Source organism: Abramis brama (genome assembly GCF_963993115.1).
Source record: "Abramis brama genome assembly, chromosome: 10".
Lineage (NCBI taxonomy): Eukaryota > Metazoa > Chordata > Actinopteri > Cypriniformes > Leuciscidae > Abramis > Abramis brama.
The window spans coordinates 32,159,151-32,178,604 of record NC_139972.1 but is presented as its reverse complement, the minus strand read 5'-3'; the positions used below and the strand labels follow the sequence as shown (position 1 = coordinate 32,178,604).

Below are 19,454 nucleotides of genomic sequence, written 5' to 3'. Positions count from 1 at the left end.
ATTTCCAGGCCAAAAAGTTCACGAGATTTATTTTCCAAAGGCCACAAATAAAGTGCCAAAGTGCAAGAAAGTTGCAAAATGTTTTCGGGTTCAACTCTTCATCGGTGCAATGCAGTGCAATTTTACTTGGTAAAATGTAAATATTTTTTTATATTTAATAAATATTTAATCATATCAAGTCAAAATGACAGTGCAGTTTGCATGTGTGTAAAGTCGTTGAATGACATTTATTTGTGTGACAATGCCCATGTGGCACTGCAACATAATGAGTGTATTTTATGTCAAAAACATGGCATGCGTAGCAGTAAAATACAGTATTGTTTGATCACACATTTGTCACACACATGACTATTCAGCCGATTCAGCCAACTATTCAGTTGTTCAGATATGCATAAACCAAGACCTCATTAAACGGAAACTAGTCGAACAATAAAAGCAGAGCTTTGGGTCTCTGGAGAACCGAGTGTAACATGCAGTCAAGAGCTACTCGCCATAGAGACAGGCTGTGTGTGTGTAAACCACAGATCAACTCGATGGAAACACTGAGCCACTATTACAATATATGTATATGAATTTGGCCATTATGACATAAGCTGCATCCTGTACTTTATGGACAAAGGTATTTTCTCAGTATCCTGCCCATTTCACACAATCCTATGTGTGCGGTTTGTCAGAAGGAATAAAAATGGTTTCTGAAACCGTTCAAGAATTGCTTGAAAGTATTTTTTTGCGCTATATAATTAATATCATATGAACATATATTTAAAACAACTACTTAATGCAACTCAAAAGTTTTAAAATAAATCTTTTTTATAGCAAACAAACAAACAAAAAGGAAAGTTCTAGCATGAGACCAGCAGATATATACACTTGATAGGTCATAAAATGGTTTGAATAAGTGTTATTTTAGTTTTATTAATATTTTGAATTAGCTACTTTTTGTATTTTTAGTTTTCATGTTAATTTTAGCTCAGTTATTAGGAAATCCGGTATGTGCGTTTATCATGTTGCTAGTTTTTTTTTATTGCTACCTAGTTATTTTCCCAGTTTTTATTTATTTCCAGTTAATAATTTTAGTGCTTCAACTTAAACTTTATTGCCAAAAGCAACATTTCTAATTTCTGCTTTGTTAAGTTTTTCCAACTAATATTTATATTTTATTTCAGCTTTATTTCAATTAACAAATGTTTTTAATAGTTTTAGTTAACAATAATAACCCTGGTTTGAAACAGATTGATTTTCAGTTTTTTTATTCATTTAATATTCTTAACAACACTTAGGTGGATAAAATATCCAAGAGGCTTGTGCTCCTGCAACTGAAAACACTAGATGGGATTAAAACATTTCTGAAAAACCCCAGAGACTGAGAGATGAACTCAGTGATCAAACTTTTGCATCATGATCTTGCGACTGACTTCATAGGCCAAAAAGAGAGCTCCGTTGGCAGGAAAAGTTCGGATCATAGTCGGGGTCAAACCAGAATAAAGTGGCGCCACTCCTGTAAACAAGACACCAGAATATTACATGCTGCAATCCAAGAACAAATTGTTTTGTTTCATCATACACACAATCTGATTCAGTTTGAATCATGAAACTCGTATCGTGTGCTATATATCTCATGACGTACTACAGTATACTGATATTTTTAAATGTTTTTCATTGGAATATCAGCCCAAGCATATTGAATAATAAAGTGAAATCTACCTATTTTTTATTGAATTTTGCCACTATTTTTCCCACCCAAAAAGCTTTAAATGTTGCAGAATTTAAAGAGCTTTGCAGCTTTTTTTTTTGTCGACTATATGTAAACATCTTTTATGTAAAATATCTTATTCAGGACAGCACTAAATAAAACATAACATGCCATTTGTATGATCCCTCTTATTTTGTTAAAATGATTCACATTTTCACAGATTCTGCAAGGGGTGTGTAAACTTAAAACTGTAAAAGGCATTTTATTATAATTCTAATAACGTCCACCTTCCGGTCGTGGAACATGTGACCTTTTGCTGTCAAATCTTTACTGATTTTTATAAAGTAAGCATTAAAATAACTTTTATTGTGTAATGTTAGGGTTAATATTTCAAGATGATCATAAAACTAGGCATTTAAATATCACTTTACTAAGACATATTATTGGGAGATATAGAGTGCCGACTGATACTCTGCTATACTGTTATAAAAATCTTGATTTACATTACAAGCATCAGAATTCCATCTTACTTTTTGGCCATATAAATATCAGCAACTACACCAAATTGCATATTTTGCCTCAGTTTGGTCCTCTGAATGAGGGGCCGTTTACACAACATCATTTACTTTCATTTACACAATAACGGCATTTTGGGTTCTTGAAAATGCTAGCTTTTCAGGCTTTTTTAAGCTTTTTTTTTGCAAGGGTTTCAAAGTGCAAGTTTTTGAAAACGTTATACATTATCATCACCGTGTAAACTACAAAAACACAAATTTGTGAAAACGGTGACGTCATGCGCATGTGTATTAATTGCAGTCTATCCACCTTATTTTTTCAGGTAAGCGTGGGCGCCATTTGTAAGTTTAATGTGTCTGGCTTCCGGTGTCATTCGCTTTCAGTTATTTTTAGCTGTACAAAACAGCTCGTTATCCTGTTTGATATTGCAACCTGGTATTCCTTACTATAATGTTTTATGTATTGTCTTAATTATAAACACACTGGTTTATAGCGCAAACAGTTTTACATTTACTGTAAACACATCTGCAAAACACATGCAAACTTTTTTATTATTATTTCTTTTTATATTTTGTCAAAATGTTCTATTATTTCAAATGTCAGGCTTTAAGGGTTAAGTGTGTCATGACATCATATAAAATACATGTTCTGGCAGAAATGGTTTCCTGAGAATGACCCATTAAACACCAGTAGCATCATGCAATAAACAGTAGTGTTTTGAAATGCTAATTATAAACAGGAAACACACATCTATTCAGAGGCTGTTTTCTGTGTCCTTAAAGGGATATTTCACCGTTGGAAAGATGAATGTGTATTTAAATTGGGTCATTTATGTAGTAGAAATGTGAAATTATTTTAGAAGTTGGTGCCTTCTAGACTGAGAAAAGCCATAAAATGTATTTTTGGCTCATGTGGATGAAAGACAACAACTCCCAGAATGCACTTGCTTCGCTGCCCAACAAAGCCACTCCCAAGGAGACATGAGGGAGGGAAGCACGGTCATTCGAAAATACTACCGGGTTTCTACTGATGCAAAGCTTAATGCTAATAAGTGAAGTATCCCTTTAAGCCATTAGCCTAGCAACATGCAAGCTAAAAGTTTCCTGTGCCAAGAAACAAGGATAAATACAGAAATCTCACCCTCATTTCGTAAAATCCCCATAAGAGTCTTGAGGAAGCCTTCCTGCTTCCCTGCTAAAGACAGAACCTGGATGCGAGACTTCACACAGTCAATGGGGTACACGACCAACCACAGACAGGCTCCGCCGAAACCACCGCTGAACATCAACGGCACCACACCTGTCAGAAACACACGGATCGTGAGGAGCATTTCCTGCTAAATACACTGAAAAAATTTAAAAGCCTGTGTCATTTATTTAAAGTGCATTTTTGTATTGGCCTATTCGAAAACAATGGTTTCTGGTTTAAACCCGTTTCGTTCAGTTTGACTAAAAGTAAATAACACTCCCCATCACTGCTGGTCTAGAATTAGTTTTCTCCGTAATAATAGCATATTGGCAAAATCTTAAAGCTTTTTAAATCTTAAAGAGGTTAAAGCTTAGTTGGTCCAAAGTATCATTTTTCGAAAATGGAAATGTCCAAGCTGTTCTTTTCCATACACTGAATAAAACTTGGACATTCTTCAAGTAGATGGTGTTCCTCCCGTGGGCTGACCTATGTGCTCTTTGTCTCTGTCCATGTGGTTGGCAAACATGGAACGGCTGAGCTCATATCCCCCGAAAAAACAGAAGTATCCAGGTACCTCACGGACGATAGTGGTGGTCAGACCCTGATAGAAACCCAGAGGACCGTTTGTCCGCAGCACATTTCTCACAACGGACCACACCGTGCTGAAAGACAGAGAGGAACTTCAACAAGATATGGCAACTCTAGACGCTAGAACTGCTGAACAACTGATTTTGAGGTCATTTTTGTCTTAATTTAAAGGTTCAAAAACACAAAAAGTACTCCGAACTTAAAAACAGTAGTTGGCTTCAACCAAATTCAGCCACTTAAATGTTAGTTCATCCAAAAAGGAAAATTCTGGGTAACACTTTACAAAAAATTTACATTAGTTAACTACTTTAGTTAACATGAGCTAAGAATGAACAATATTTATTAATGAACACCATTTATCAATCTTAGTTAATGTTAGTTTCAACATTTACTAATACATTATTACATTTCACAGTGGAATTCCTGGTAAAAACATTGAATGACTAAAAAAATCTACATTGGAGCTTTAGTCTGAATAAACTCAAATAACATTGTACTTTTAAAAAAATACAACTAAAATACTTCTAGTAATGACCAAATTATTTGATTAACCCTTTATCATCCCTATTAAAATGGACATGAAGTTACCACAGGCCTCATTTCTCATTTTCAATTACCAAAACCTCCTCTGTCCAGACAGACCTTTTCTGTCCGCTGGCAATCTTGCCGGACGCCTCCATTTCATGCATGGCCTGCAGTCGGCATTTAACCAGTTCAGTGGGGCATAAAGCCAGAGAGGAGAAGATAGAGGCGACAGAGCCTGAACAGGCCTTCTGAATATCACTGAAAACACATAATCACACACACTTAATATGGTTAATCCTTTCAGGTCAAATCAAATGTAATATGAACGACTGGATTTGTATCAAGACATATACCATTTCTCAACAGTGACACCAAACTAAACGGCTACATTTTTACATTTTCTGAAGAAAACAAAATTACACATCTTTAAATGAAAAAGGATTAATACTGTCCCACCAACCTAAAATAATACTGACAAACTATATTTCATTCGAAAGCTTTCAGACTCTAGTTTTCATGTTTGGTGACTGATTTTCGTTAGAAATGACAGAGCAAAAGTAATTTATTCATTTGTGACAGGAGTATTCATCAGAGTCATAAGGTGTACAGACCTTTATTTTGAAATAGTGATGCACATGAAACATCATCAAAGATCAGTAGAAACCTCGGTTAGTTTTCATGCCAAGAGTTCAAAAGAAGCGATTCTCCATTTTTGATGTGGCGCCGAACTATAACAGATGTCTGGGTTTTTATCACATATATTTTATGTGTTAGAGGTTGAATATACTGCCCAATAGTGCAGTCAATTGGCTTATTTTGTTGTAAATAAAACTCTAAGTATTTGTGGTATTTCGCCACTGACACGCCCCCAACTCGTAAAGATCTGAGATTAAAGAAAATCCCGAGCTTCCCAACCGTATTTATGACTTTGTGGTAGCATTCATGTGCATCCAACTCAGAAATACAATCTTTCTGACATGAATTGAACGCACCAAGACACAGCCGAATCGTTGGCATTTGGGAATAAGATCACGTGGCTGTTTGAATCGAGATGGCGATCTTTTAACGATTAATCGTGCAGTTCTAATGTCCATACTACTTATGAATAGGATGTCTACTTCATAAATAGTATGTGGAAATAAAATAAAAGTGTGGTGATATATGGTTCAGATCACTCAAACCTTATATGGAAATGGGTGAGACCTTATATGGTCACAATTGGTACTTGGATGTAATCTAGTGGAAAAGTTTGGTACTGCGCCCAAACAAAATCTTTCTGAAAGCTAACCTAAAATTTGGAACACTTGGAACTTGGAACATGGAATTTGTTCATAGTTTTGGCTTTGATTTTCTTGCCGTTTTAGAGTCGACCATGTTTTGTTAAATATATATAGGCTATATAATAAAACTTTTATAACTTTTTACAGCTTTTTTCACTTTACAGCTTTTTTTTCCTATATCTATATCAGATTATATCAAAGTACCAAAGTATGGCCATCTGATCCCATTACTGTACCATAATTTACACAGTATTTTTTCTAAGAGGTGACAAGAAAGAAACCCCATGTGTTAACTCTAAACATGTAATGTTTATGGAGTCAAGAAAGGCGTTCTGAACCCGCTGGCCGTGGGTCACATGACACAGCGTCTGTCCTTGAACATTGAATTGCATCATGCATATTGAGTAGACTAGTGGAAACATAAGCACATAAGAATTACTGTATACTGCAAAACGAGAAGTGTTAAATGCTTCAACACAAACCATATAAATAACTTAGACAGCCCCCGAGTCTAATAGAGCTTTTTTTTTTTTTTTTTTTTTTTCGCTAGAGGGTGAAAAGTTACATACCTTTAAGTAATATTTTCACGCTCTTCTCATCATTTGACAAAATATTGTGTTGACAATTGATATATACCATGGTTTTTATTTGTTTTCTTCACACAAGCCTTACACCAGTGATATATTACAACTTTATTAAAATGCTAAAAACACACAATCAAGTTTTTTTTTCGCCCTCTCAAACGATTATTTTTATTGAAGAACATTCAGTTCTTGAAACTACTGGAATTACAAAATTAATTGTGCAAAATTAATTTAAACACACACACACACATATATATATAGGGGGTCTTTGAATATTTTGTTGGGACTTTTGGGCACATGGAGTCAAAGAGGTTGAGATTCACTCTTCACTTACACTGGTGTCTCCTTGGTAAACAAGTACACTAACTTTAAAAACTAAATTGTTTGGAGTTGTTGAAATCACTGTATAAAATTAACAAATCCTTTTCAAACCAAAAAAAAAAAAATTTAGAAATGTGTTGTGTAATTCACTATTTGTTTAGATTTTCGTAACGTAATAATTAAAAAAAAAATTAATCATGGATTTTCATAGTTTAAGAGCCCAAAGTTTAATGTTGATTATAAAACGGATAGTTCCGGTCCTTGATTCTGATTGGTTGAGCCACGTTCAAAGCCGTTGTAAATTACTCAACAAACACACACCTGTGACCGCATTACATTAGTATCACTGCGCAACTGCTGTTTGTGATTCTTTGTTGCTGATTGTGTTGCTTAGCAACCTCTTTGGAACTACATTGCTTGGCGGAGGAATAAATGTGTTTATTTGTTGCTGGTGTTTATTTTATGAATGAAATAAATATTAGAATGAATATTTTTATGGAGTAACCGTTTTATAAAAGCAATAAGCCCCGTGAAGCCGTGTTTTACAGTGAATTTAGAACAGCCAAGGGGGTTTTAGGTTTTTCGTGCCTAACAACGCCCCTTATCTGTTCTAAATTCGCTGTAAATCACGGCTTCGTGGGGCTTATTGCTTTATAATACCTCACCTGAGTTCTGTGCCTCGGTCCAGTCCTGAAACAAAGCGCACAACATTCTGGCAGAAGCCGTAGCTCATGAAGAGCACAGCGTTTTCAGCAATGTTGGCTATGAGGGCAGGTGTGGTCCCCTGATAGAGGCCTCGCAGTCCAACCTGTTTGTAGACAGAGACGAAGCAGTGGACAAAACCTCTGTACAAGCCAGGGAAAGTCTGCATCTTCACCTTGGCTGTATCGAAGGGCTGCCCGCTAAACACACACGCAATCCCACCTCACAAAAAACAGGAGAGGAAATAGAACATGCTTCAATGTTTTTAAATAACTGATTCTATCTTGTTCCTTATAATTAACAAAATTTCCCATCAGCGTGCTAAATTTGTACAATTCAGACAGGTGGAAAATACACTGTATCGTGGCAGCCTGTCAAAATGACTATATTGTCTATTTGTTAATGTAGACATAGGAAATGATGAATAAAGGCTGTTACCACATGCTCCAGCTGACAGATCAATGACGGCTTGAGTGACAGGATGTGGAGCCATGGTTAACTTCTGCAATATTGCATCACTTCCTGTGTAGGAAAAGTGCAGAAAAAAGTTTTACTCAAGATTCTTCCTCATTACCATACACGTCTGCCATCTTTCAAATATACACATCAATACAGAAAAAAAATGTAGTCTAAACTATTAACAAAACAATTTTTAGCATAAATAAATATACATACAGTGTGTGTGGTTTGTATTTGTTATATCTCTGTTGTTTTGTGAGTCTCTCTGTATGTCTGTCTAGGAACGTCATCTGATTGGTTCCTGCAGGATGTTTGGAACGCCATCTGATTGGTTCCTGCACGGTGATTGATGCACTATCCTGATTGGTGCAGAGTGTTTTAAAAGACACGTCATCATTTCCTCTAGAGACAGAGTGGGTTTTGTGCTTGAGCAGAGAGATTTTGTGATTATAATGTGCTGAGTTTGTGAGTGTTAAGGGTATTTTGAGCATTGCGAGTGTTAAGAGGTTTGAGACTGTGAGTATTGTTTGTTTGTTTGATTTGTGAACTTTTTGTACCTGAATATCTCCATTGGTATATTTGACCCTTTGCCTGTTTACTGACACTGATTTGGACCGCCCTTTTCAGTTTGTTTGTCTGACTGTATATATATTGTAAATATTGGTTTTGGGAAAGTAGGGAGCTTGACGCCATTTTTTTTATTTTATTGTAAACTGTTTGAGCTCTGTTTTTGGTTAGGGAGTTAGGCTTACAGATTGTATTTTCATTTTCTTTTCTTTTGGATTAGGGTTTAGGAAGAGGTTTAAAGAGAAGGTTGTTTTTTTGTTTGTTATTTTGGCTTGGTCAGCTCCTGAATCATAAGTCCCAAATTAAGAAAATAAATAACTTTTTGTTCTAACTCCTTGCAAATCTCTGACTCTTTCATGTTGCCCCTTTTCCCCTAGACGGGGTGTAACAGTGCATGAATGATAGATAGATAGATAGATAGATAGATAGATAGATAGATAGATAGATAGATAGATAGATAGATAGATAGATAGATAGATAGATAGATAGATAGATAGATAGATAGATAGATAGATAGATAGATAGATAGATAGATAGATAGATAGATAGATAGATAGATAGATAGATAGATAGATAGATAGATAGATAGATTTTACTCTAATTTGTCAGAAGTCATGCTTTATGTAACAATTCTATTGGAATCAGAATTCATGTAGAATCAGAATGGCGATGCAAAATTTGCATATATATCACTCTTTTTATCTCATCGGTCAAACAGGTTTGCAAAAAAGGTCTACAATTGTTCGCTATTCTGTCTAATCCATTTGAATAATTCATTCACACACACTGTTTTCAGTGGTACCCAAAACATTTCGGGATACTTTAAAGGAAAACGCTGACTTTTTGGGACTTTAGCTTATTCACCGTATCCCCCAGAGTTAGATAAGTCCATACATACCCTTCTCATCTCCGTGCGTGCCGTAACTCTGTCTGACGCACCCACCGCTAGCCTAGCTTAGCCCAAAGACTGGAGGTAAACGGCTCCAGCTAGCATACTGCTCCCAATAAGTGACTAAATAACACCAACATTTTCCTATTTACATGTTGGGATTTGTATAGTCACAGCGTGTACAAATAACAAGGTCAAACCAAAGTTGAATAGCATTAAAGTTAGATTGCAATGATGATTGAATCTTAGAAACAGACACATTAGATGTGTAGATCACTGTGTCATCTGCATATAGATGAATACAACAGTCTAAGCAAATTAGAGGAAGATCATTGATAAATAAAGAAAATAGAAGAGGCCCTAAAGAAGAGCCTTGAGGGACACCTTTCTCCATTATAGACTGTGATACACAACCATGCAAAGAGACACGCTGACGTCTACAGTGAAGATAAGAATTAAACCAGAGAAGAGAGTTGTAGTGTGTCGTCATTGGCCGATTACATGACTTCTTTGATGGCATGCACCTGTAAAGGGAGGACAAAGGGACTTTAAAAAAGAGGTGTGGTGCAACCGGGTGCAGGCTGGGGTGGTGACCTGTTAAGAACGTTTTGGCTGTCTCTCGGGGACAATAGGTCCTCCGGAGATGAAGATAGCTAGTTAGCTAGCTGCCTTGGGGTGAGATAGTTGAGTTGTAGAGGGGGGGAATTAATGTCACCGACTACCTCAGAATATTGCTCGGCTGACGCCCACGTGCTACCGAGATTCTATGAATGAATGCCCACGTGCTACCGAGATTCTATGAATGAATGCCCACGTGCTACCGAGACTTTATGAATGCCTTGACGCATACGACGGATGGATTTTATGAATGAACTTTAAGTTCCGCCCCTGGACGGTAGAGTGACGTCTTCGGTGAGAAGACGGGTTGCTGCTCGCACTACTCACCCCCTACGGATGAGTCTTCTCTGCCCCGCGAGAGGGAAGTGTTTTTAATCTATTCCTACATGAATTGTTTGACTGTGTATTGTGTAACGGACAGCGGGTTAGAGAGGGAGGTTGGGGAATTGAGAACGGAGGAAACACGCCTTACGTGTGTTCACTGTGTGCTGTGCAGGCTGGGGTGCCATGTTGAGTATTAAACACTGTGTGACGTACTGAGCGTGAAAACTCACTGTGTGTATATGAAGTGTTGTGCTTTGCGGAGTTTCCCGTGTTTCTCTTCCCTGGCTCCATATCTTATCTGTACCCGCATGATGAGTTTTAGCCTCTCTATTTGAAATAAAGTGTAAATTCTCTTTGATTAAACCGGCTGGCTGTTCTTTGACCACCGTAGGGCTGTTTTGAGGTCTATTACACTGGTGGCAGCGGTGAGATCAGCGCTGATTGCGGATCTTATAAACTTCATTGAACTTTTTTTAGCCTACGGTTTGTCAGAATGTTAGAACCGCAAGAGGCGGCCGGCGGTAGTAATGCCGTGCCGGTGACAGGTGTTTTTTTGGGGAAGAGAAATGTTGCGCCTCGTCCTATTTTTATACCCGAAACATTTACGTGTACAGGGCGTGAGTGGTCTGATTGGGCAGAACAGTTCGAAATGGCTGCGGAGATTAACGGCTGGGATGATGTATTAAAGCTCAAATTTATGTCTTTGCTATTGTCAGGTCATGCGCAGGATATTTATTGTGGCTTGCCAGATGAGGCTCGGCGAAATTTCAGTCAACTGAAGGTAGCAATGGGTAGATGTTTAGAGCCCTGTGAAAGTACTGATTGGAATCGCGTGAGCTTCTCCTCGCGCAAGAGGCAGCCAAATGAAACCGTGCGCGAGTTTGGAAATGCTTTGAGCCGTTTAATTTCGAAGGCATATCTGTCCGTGGATAATGCCACGAGGGATTTACTGGCTCGAGATCATTTTGTGGCCCATATAGGTTGTGTTGATACGCGTATTCATCTGCATAGTGTGAAACCAGCCACGTTAGAGGGGGCTATTAATCTGGCGTCCGAACTTGAATTAATTCGGAGTTTGGAACGAAATAGTGCTCTCCCAAATGCAAAAGTTTGTGGTGTGGTAAATGATAATGTTGGGCCAGCTAGAGATGGGCAAATTCAATCTTTAATGGGCATGGTAGAAGGGCTCCGTCAAGAAGTAAAGACTTTGCAGAGTACTGTTAAAATACTACAAGATCAAGTAACAGGGAATTCGGTTGCTCCGCTTAGTCATCAGACTGATTATGCTACAAATAGACGAGATGCACGGTCTTTTAAAACTGATAGTGCACGAATAGACTCACAAAATAGAGATAAGACTGAAGCTTGTTGGGAATGTGGGTGCACTCGTCATTTCAAGAAAGATTGCCCATATGTGTCGGGAAACGGGAGGGGGCGGGCCCGGTAGACCAGGAGCCCGCCCCTCTCTCTGTTGCGTCTATGTCTGGGGGAGTATGTCAGTCCCAATCAGAAACAGGTGGAGTTTATGTGTTTGGTAAAGTTGGGGGGGTGGAGACCCGCTTATTGGTGGACACAGGGGCACAAGTATCAATCGTACCTAAACCATTTTGGCTGGAGGCAACCGGTGGAGGGGGTGATTTAGTAGAGTATAGGGGTAGATTGAAGGTTGCTAATGGAGACCAAATGGAAGTTATAGGCCAGTGGGAAACCACTTGTCAATTTGATTCTTTGACAGTAGTGGTTGATTTTGTAGTGGCAGATATTAGCCCCGGTGAAGTGTTACTGGGCAGTGATTTTCTAGTCAAATTCGGTGCAAAACTGGATTTGAAAGAATTATGCTGCTATTTGATGGGAATAAAATTTCTGTACAATTGCAAACTGACTTTTTAGCTCCTTCCATGCCAGTGGTAGTTTGTGGGGATACCAGGATAATTTTGGGGTCAGTGGAGGGAGCGCCGCCAGGAAAAATAGTAGGTATGCTGGAGCCCGGCTCTTCTCTGTCTCGCTATTGTGATGTATTAGTGGCACGTGTGGTGTGTGTAGTCACCGCTGGCGTTATGCCAGTTCGTGTTATTAATGTAACCAAGGAAGCTCATACTTTACGTGATAGAATGAAAATTGGGGTGTTGGCTACTAATGTAGAGGTGGGGGAAGGTGCAGAGGAAGTAGATGAAGGGTGTGACGGTAAGATCTTGTGGTCGGCGGATGCTTTGATTTCTCACTTTGGGTTAGACTCTAGAGGGTTTAATGTAGAACAAATGCAGGCCATTCGTCAAGTGTTAGAGCGTTATAACCAACTTTTTAGTACAGGGGATACTGATTTGGGTAGGACGCATCTTATTCGCCATCAGATTGATACAGGAGTTGCTAAACCTATTAAAATGGCCCCTCGTCGGGTTCCGCTTCATTTACAACAAGAAGTGACTGATCACATAAAACAAATGTTAGACAATGGCATTATTCAGCCTTCGTGTAGTCCTTGGGCAGCTCCAGTGGTACCAGTTAGAAAAAGAGATGACAGTCTGCGTTTCTGTATTGATTATAGGAAACTAAATGAGGTGACACAGAAAGATGCCTATCCGCTCCCAATGATAGATGATGCGTTGGATAGCTTGGCAAACGCGTGTTGGTTTTCAACCCTCGACCTAGCCAGTGGTTACTGGCAGGTTGAGGTTGACTCGAAAGATAAACCCAAAATGGCTTTTACTACACGACAAGGTCTTTTTGAATTTAATGTTCTTAGCTTTGGCCTGTGTAACTCCCCTTCCACTTTCCAAAGGTTGATGGATTTGGTTCTGGCAGATCTTCAGTGGACTACGTGCTTAGTATACCTTGATGATATAATTGTTTTTGGTAAAACATTTCAGGAACACCTGGGGCGCTTGGAACAAGTTTTTGGGAACTTGTATAAGGCCAATTTGAAGGTGAAACCCTCCAAATGCAATTTATTTGCAAAACAGGTATCCTATTTGGGTCATGTAATTTCAGCGGAGGGCGTTAAGGCTGATCCTTCTAAAGTTGAGGCGGTGAGGGGGTGGCCGGTCCCTAGAAATCAGTCAGAGGTTCGTAGTTTTCTGGGACTGGCCTCTTACTACCGTCGCTTTATGAGGAGTTTTGCAGAGATTGCTAGGCCCTTACACCAATTGACGGAAAAGGGAAAGAAATTTCACTGGGGAGAAGATTGTCAAAGAGCGTTTTTTACACTCAAGTCATGTCTTATATCAGCCCCAGTTTTGGCTTATCCCGATCCCTTGAAACAATTTATTTTGGATACCGATGCTTCAGATGTTGGGATAGGTGCTGTACTATCCCAGGTAGAGGGGGGGATGGAACGCATAGTGGCCTATGCAAGTCGAGCCCTGACAAAACAAGAACGCAAGTATGCCACCACCAAAAAGGAATTGTTGAGTATGGTGACGTTTATGAAACATTTTAAGCATTACCTTTTAGGGGCAGAGTTTGTGCTGCGTACAGATCACAATTCCTTGCGGTGGTTACATAATTTTCAAGGAATTGAAGGACAGTTGGCCCGTTGGTTAGAACAGTTAGCAAGTTTTCAGTATAGGATCGTTCATAGGCCAGGGAAACAACATGCTAATGCAGATGCTTTATCGAGATTGCCGGGCCTGAGTGTAATTCCGGGTCATGTGTCAGACCAGATTGGGGGTGTGGCGATTGAGGAAAGTTGTCCTGTGAGAGTAGTGCAAGTGGCTAAAACGAATGTAGGGCTACCACCTGGAGAAAGACTGGAAGACGATATGGTTAGGTTGCAGAGGGAGGATAATGAGTTGGGGCAATTATTCCAGCTGCTAACTAAGCCATTAAAGGAGTGTGGGGAGGTAAGAAACTATCCTGAGCTGCAGAAATTTGGAAGGGTGTGGGATCAGCTTCAGATACAGGACCAGTTATTGGTGCGAGTCCCTCCACAAAATTCTGATGCAGCTAATAAAGTACAGGTGGTGCTTCCAAAGTGTTTGGTTCCAAAAGTGTTAGCCATGTTGCACAATGTGGTTACAGGTGGCCATCTGGGGGTGCAAAAACTACAAGGAAAAGTTAAAGATCGGTTCTATTGGCCGGGGTGGTTTGCCGATGTGAGGAGGTGGTGTAGGGAGTGCTCTGAGTGCGGCTCACGGAAGCTTCCAGTTCGAACTCCACAGGCCCCGATGTGTCCTTCTGTCATGTCTCGTCCTTATGAGCGTGTGGCTCTGGATATTTTGGGCCCACTTCCCGAAACCGTTGATAAAAATCGGTATGTTTTGTTGGTGGGAGACTATTTTTCTAAGTGGACAGAAGCTTTTGCTTTACCAAATCAGGAAGCACGATCAGTTGCTAAGGTGTTAGTTGAGGAGTGGGTTTGCCGCTATGGTGTCCCTCGCAGCCTTCATTCTGATCAAGGCTGAAATTTTGAGTCTACTCTTTTTCAGGAACTTTGCAGATTATTGGAGATCAATAAGACGCGTACGTCCCCCTATCATCCTCAGTCAGATGGGCTTATTGAGCATTTTAACAGGACTTTGGTTTCTATGCTATCAATTTTCGTGGATAAGAATCAACAGAATTGGGATTCTTTATTACCTTATGTAATGATGGCGTATCGTAGTAGCGTCCATGCCACTACTGGCTTTACCCCTCATAAAGTGGTGTTTGGGCGGGAAATGGTATTACCGGTGGATATAATGTTGAATGTGAACTTGGAAGAGGCTTTTGAGTCTCCAAGTGAATATGTGCAACGTATGGCAGGGATTTTGTCCACTGTTGTGGGGGCAGTACAGCAACATCAGTTACAGGCTTCTTCCCAGCAGAAAAAGTATTTTGGGCTCAAGTACAGTATTATTCAGTGGGAGAACTAGTCTGGGTTCGAAATAAGGCTCGGAAAAAAGGGGTTTGCTTTAAATTGCAGAGGTGTTATAAGGGCCCCTTTAAAGTAATCGAGCGGTTGTCTGATGTGCTGTATCAGTTACAGTCAGTTGAGGGAGGGGCTACTACGGTTGTTCATTACAATCGGTTAAAAACATATGTTTCTCAATCTGTTTCAGAGAGGCTGGAGGGGAATGATGAGTCGGCACAATTACCGCAGCAATTGGTTGACCCGTCGACCCTTCAACAATTGCCCCCGGTCATGGCCGATAGACCGCCATCTGCAGAGGGACAATCTTGCCCGGTGGGAACAAGGGAAGGAAACCTACAACATGGCTCGCCAGTGCCTTCAGCGTGGTCAAGGTTGGAGTATAGCCCGGGATCTACAGTTAAGCCTTAATATGATGGAGGAGGCTCTGCACAGAACATCACAACTTCTGCAGAGATGGGTCGACCTCCACGACAGAAGAAGTTGCCGGTTTGGACTAAGGATTATCATCTTGACTCGAGGACGAGTCTTCTGGATTAGTGGGGGAATAGTGTAGTGTGTCGTCATTGGCCGATTACATGACTGCTTTGATGGCATGCACCTGTAAAGGGAGGACAAAGGGACTTTAAAAAAGAGGTGTGGTGCAACCGGGTGCAGGCTGGGGTGGTGACCTGTTAAGAACGTTTTGGCTGTCTCTCGGGGACAATAGGTCCTCCGGAGATGAAGATAGCTAGTTAGCTAGCTGCCTTGGGGTGAGATAGTTGAGTTGTAGAGGGGGGGGAATTAATGTCACCGACTACCTCAGAATATTGCTCGGCTGACGCCCACGTGCTACCGAGATTCTATGAATGAATGCCCACGTGCTACCGAGACTTTATGAATGCCTTGACGCATACTACGGATGGATTTTATGAATGAACTTTAAGTTCCGCCCCTGGACGGTAGAGTGATGTCTTTGGTGAGAAGACGGGTTGCTGCTCGCACTACTCACTCCCTACGGATGAGTCTTCTCTGCCCCGCGAGAGGGAAGTGTTTTTAATCTATTCCTACATGAATTGTTTGACTGTGTATTGTGTAATGGACAGCGGGTTAGAGAGGGAGGTTGGGGAATTGAGAACGGAGGAAACACGCCTTACGTGTGTTCACTGTGTGCTGTGCAGGCTGGGGTGCCATGTTGAGTATTAAACACTGTGTGACGTACTGAGCGTGAAAACTCACTGTGTGTATATGAAGTGTTGTGCTTTGCGGAGTTTCCCCGTGTTTCTCTTCCCTGGCTCCATATCTTATCTGTACCCGCATGATGAGTTTTAGCCTCTCTATTTGAAATAAAGTGTAAATTCTCTTTGATTAAACCGGCTGGCTGTTCTTTGACCACCGTAGGGCTGTTTTGAGGTCTATTATAGAGTGTTTAGAAAGGCCTTTCGCATATAATTTGTCAAGAAGCATATAATGATTGACCATATCAAAGGCCTTGGTGAGGCCACCTATTCAATATTGCACCAGTCGACATTTTATTGTCTAGGGAAGATGAAACATCATTGGTAAATTTTAGAAGAGCAGTAGTTGTAGAGAAGTCTGGTCTGAAACCAGATTGATTTGATGACAAAATAGAGAAATCATTAATATATTTGAATAATTGTTTAAATATTAGTTTTTCAAACACTTTTGCTTTACTACTGATGATGGAAATAGGTCTGTAGTTGTTGAGATCAAGTGTATTGCCACCATTATGTATTGGTGTAACTCTGGCAGACTTCCACACTAATGGAACCACACAGGTGGATAACGATAAATGAAATAAATCCGATAAAGGAAATGCCAGTATGAAACGCAAGCTTAATAAACTTAATCTCCAGCCCATCAGGATCAATACCATTACCTGACTTTAGTTCAGAGATTGCCTGCTGAACGTCAGTAGGATTTATTATAGCAAATGAAAAGGAACTGTTAAGCTCCTCTGCCAGACTAGAGTAGGAGAAATTAGAAAATTGTGAACTACAAATAGAGGAAAAGTGTTGGTTAAAAGCATTGGCAACCGTGGAAGGATCACTGAAAATATCATTGTTAACTTTGATTTTGGTAGCAATGCTTTTAGTAGAATTGTTGAATATAAGACTTTTCCAAAACTTAGGATTATTGAAGTTATTAGACAGAGAATTTTTTATAATAATTCGATTTAATATCTTGTTTTAGTCGTACACGTATTTCTTAATAGTTTATATACAGCCCCGTCTGCTAAGTCCTTTGACAGGCGGTACTTTTCCCATGCCTTATCTCTTTGTTTAAAAAGATGTATTAAATCAGCATCAATCCATGGTAAATGTCGGCCCTTAACCTTTACTGATATCCAAGGGGCATGTTTATCAGTTACTTTAAGATTCCAAGCATCTTCAACAAAAGGAATGAGGTGAAACCTATTCCAATATGTATCTAATAAATCTTGGATAAAAAAAAAAAAACCTCAGTGTTAAGATGTTTACTCTGCCTTACCCTGATCACTTTGGGTGGTAGGCGAGGTAATCTAATTTTCCATGCACAGAAAACCATGTAATGATCACTAAAGCAATCGGGTAGAACACCAGATTCATTCATTCATTCTGTTACCGAGTCGGTGACCAAAATCCAGTCCAACAAAGATTTGGATCTGTGGTCAACCCCAGTAGGTTCTCTAATTAGTTGAGTCAGATTTAAGCTTTCAAAGAAATTTCTGTCATTTAGAGATGAACGATCTAACCAGTTAATGTTAAAGTCACCATCTCGTTTGAGCTACCCACATATTTAATAGCAGTGCCTATGCAGTGTATTGACTGAGTTTGGAGGTCTGTATATGTTCCCTATAGTCAGCTGTTTATTTACGTGAGAACTGATTTTTAACAATAAGACATTCAAAGTATACAGGGTTTTCCTTAGGGGCTATAAACTCGGATAATAAATTTGAGGAGATATAAGTGGCATATGACATAAAAATGGCATTCCGAAAAACGCCAACTTAAAAAAAAAACGAAAAAAACTTGCGGGTTTATTCATTCCACTGTCATGTCATGATTTCAAAAGCAAAAACACGTTCTGTGTGCAAGTGAATACTTTCGTACAATCCATTGCACTGTAGGAAACAAAACTTCATTATGTTGAACGATGAATCCAGCCAACAGGGAACGTTCTCCTAACATTCTGGTATTTTTCTTTTGAAGTTATGAAAAAAAAAAAAAACGTTCCTCCAATAACGTTAATATAACATTAGTTCAGAGTTAGCTACCTGCTCTTAAAACGTTATCACAAAAAAGTTATTTATAGGCTACATTGCTGTAACATTTTATTTCTGAAACACTTTGGACGTTCGTTAAATGTTTTTCAAATGTTATTACTTGTTTCTGGATGTACAGAGAACATTCAAAAGTAAGTTCCCATAATGTTTGCAAAAAGATCAAATGGAAATATCTGGTTACCAACATTCTTTAAAATATTTTATTTTGTGTTCAACAGAAGAAAGAAACTCATACAGGTTTGGAACAACTAGAGGGCGAGTAATTTAAATTTTGGGGTGAACTAACCCTTTATTTGCATGACGTTTTCTTAATTTAATGGGAACGTTGGCAAAACGTTCTTAGAATATATTTTTGTTTACTGGGAAGCAGCTCTTTATTGCGTGCTCAGTTTGTGAACGAATCTGTACTGCAGGTAAAGACAATTTATCCATAACAGTATCAAAATCTGGACACTTTTTTTAATGAGCGGACGTCTGTGGAAATACAATTGCAACGGTATGTGAATTACAGTTTTGAGAATGATTAAACATACACACGTAAAGAGAAACAGAAACATTTAGACCATATTACACTTACACCACAGAACATTGCATACGTTTAGTGTAAGACAAGGATATTTATATCTGACCTGTGAGATCTCTATTAATAGCCAGCTAGTCTTAATCTTTAAACCAGATTCAGAGGGAACCCCACCCTGAACCTCCTCATCATGTGCCAAAATTCACATGCCAAGATCATAATGTCTTAGCAACATTATACTCAGCTGTTGCAATCTTACATGTTCTGTATGATCACACATGTATTCTTACACTCACCCGCCCTTCCTCGAGCACCCAGACACTTCTACTAATGTGGTGCAAGAGCCTCGGAACAAAGCGTCCTGTGAAAGTAGTATTCTTAGGCTACTGACTCAAAAACACACCTGAAGAAGCCTGCAAACACCCACACTTCTCGATCACACAGCGCCACAGGTGTGTACATGGCCAGGCAGGGGGTGTGTGTTGATGCGGGGGCTTCCTGGAAATAAGACAAGGCGGTCTTTCGTGTTTCTGTCATATCCTGCCGATTCAGAACCCGTTGACTCATAA

The 19,454-nt window shown here is 39.4% G+C and overlaps 1 protein-coding gene across 7 annotated transcripts; it reads right to left on the bottom strand.

The window, feature by feature from the left end:
- Window positions 1-925: 925 nt before the first annotated feature.
- slc25a15a (solute carrier family 25 member 15a) lies at window positions 926-19,385 on the bottom strand. Of its 7 annotated transcripts, none has more exons than XM_084125883.1 (7): window positions 19,289-19,385; window positions 7,836-7,919; window positions 7,361-7,619; window positions 4,628-4,768; window positions 3,884-4,059; window positions 3,350-3,508; window positions 926-1,498 (listed from the first exon to the last, which is right to left on the bottom strand). In XM_084125883.1, the coding sequence occupies exons 2-7, from the start codon at window positions 7,888-7,890 to the stop codon at window positions 1,377-1,379; spliced, it is 912 nt and encodes a 303-aa protein (XP_083982009.1). In that variant the 5' UTR covers window positions 7,891-7,919; window positions 19,289-19,385; the 3' UTR covers window positions 926-1,376. The 7 variants fall into 7 exon arrangements, with proteins under 7 accessions (XP_083982009.1, XP_083982007.1, XP_083982003.1 ...); XM_084125881.1 differs by having other exon boundaries at window positions 7,361-7,597; window positions 19,289-19,360; XM_084125877.1 differs by having other exon boundaries at window positions 19,182-19,341.
- Between the last annotated feature and the right edge of the window lie 69 nt (window positions 19,386-19,454).

Excerpts from the sequence above, each read along its gene's own strand:
- slc25a15a (XM_084125883.1), bottom strand. The coding sequence starts at position 7,890 with ATGGCTCCACATCCTGTCACTCAAGCCGTCATTGATCTGTCAGCTGGA. Across the intron at positions 7,620-7,835 it reads TCTGTCAGCTGGAGCATGTG|GTGGGATTGCGTGTGTGTTT; the intron begins GTAACAGCCTTT and ends GTTTTTTGTGAG. Across the intron at positions 3,509-3,883 it reads CAGAGACAAAGAGCACATAG|GTGTGGTGCCGTTGATGTTC; the intron begins GTCAGCCCACGG and ends TGTTTCTGACAG.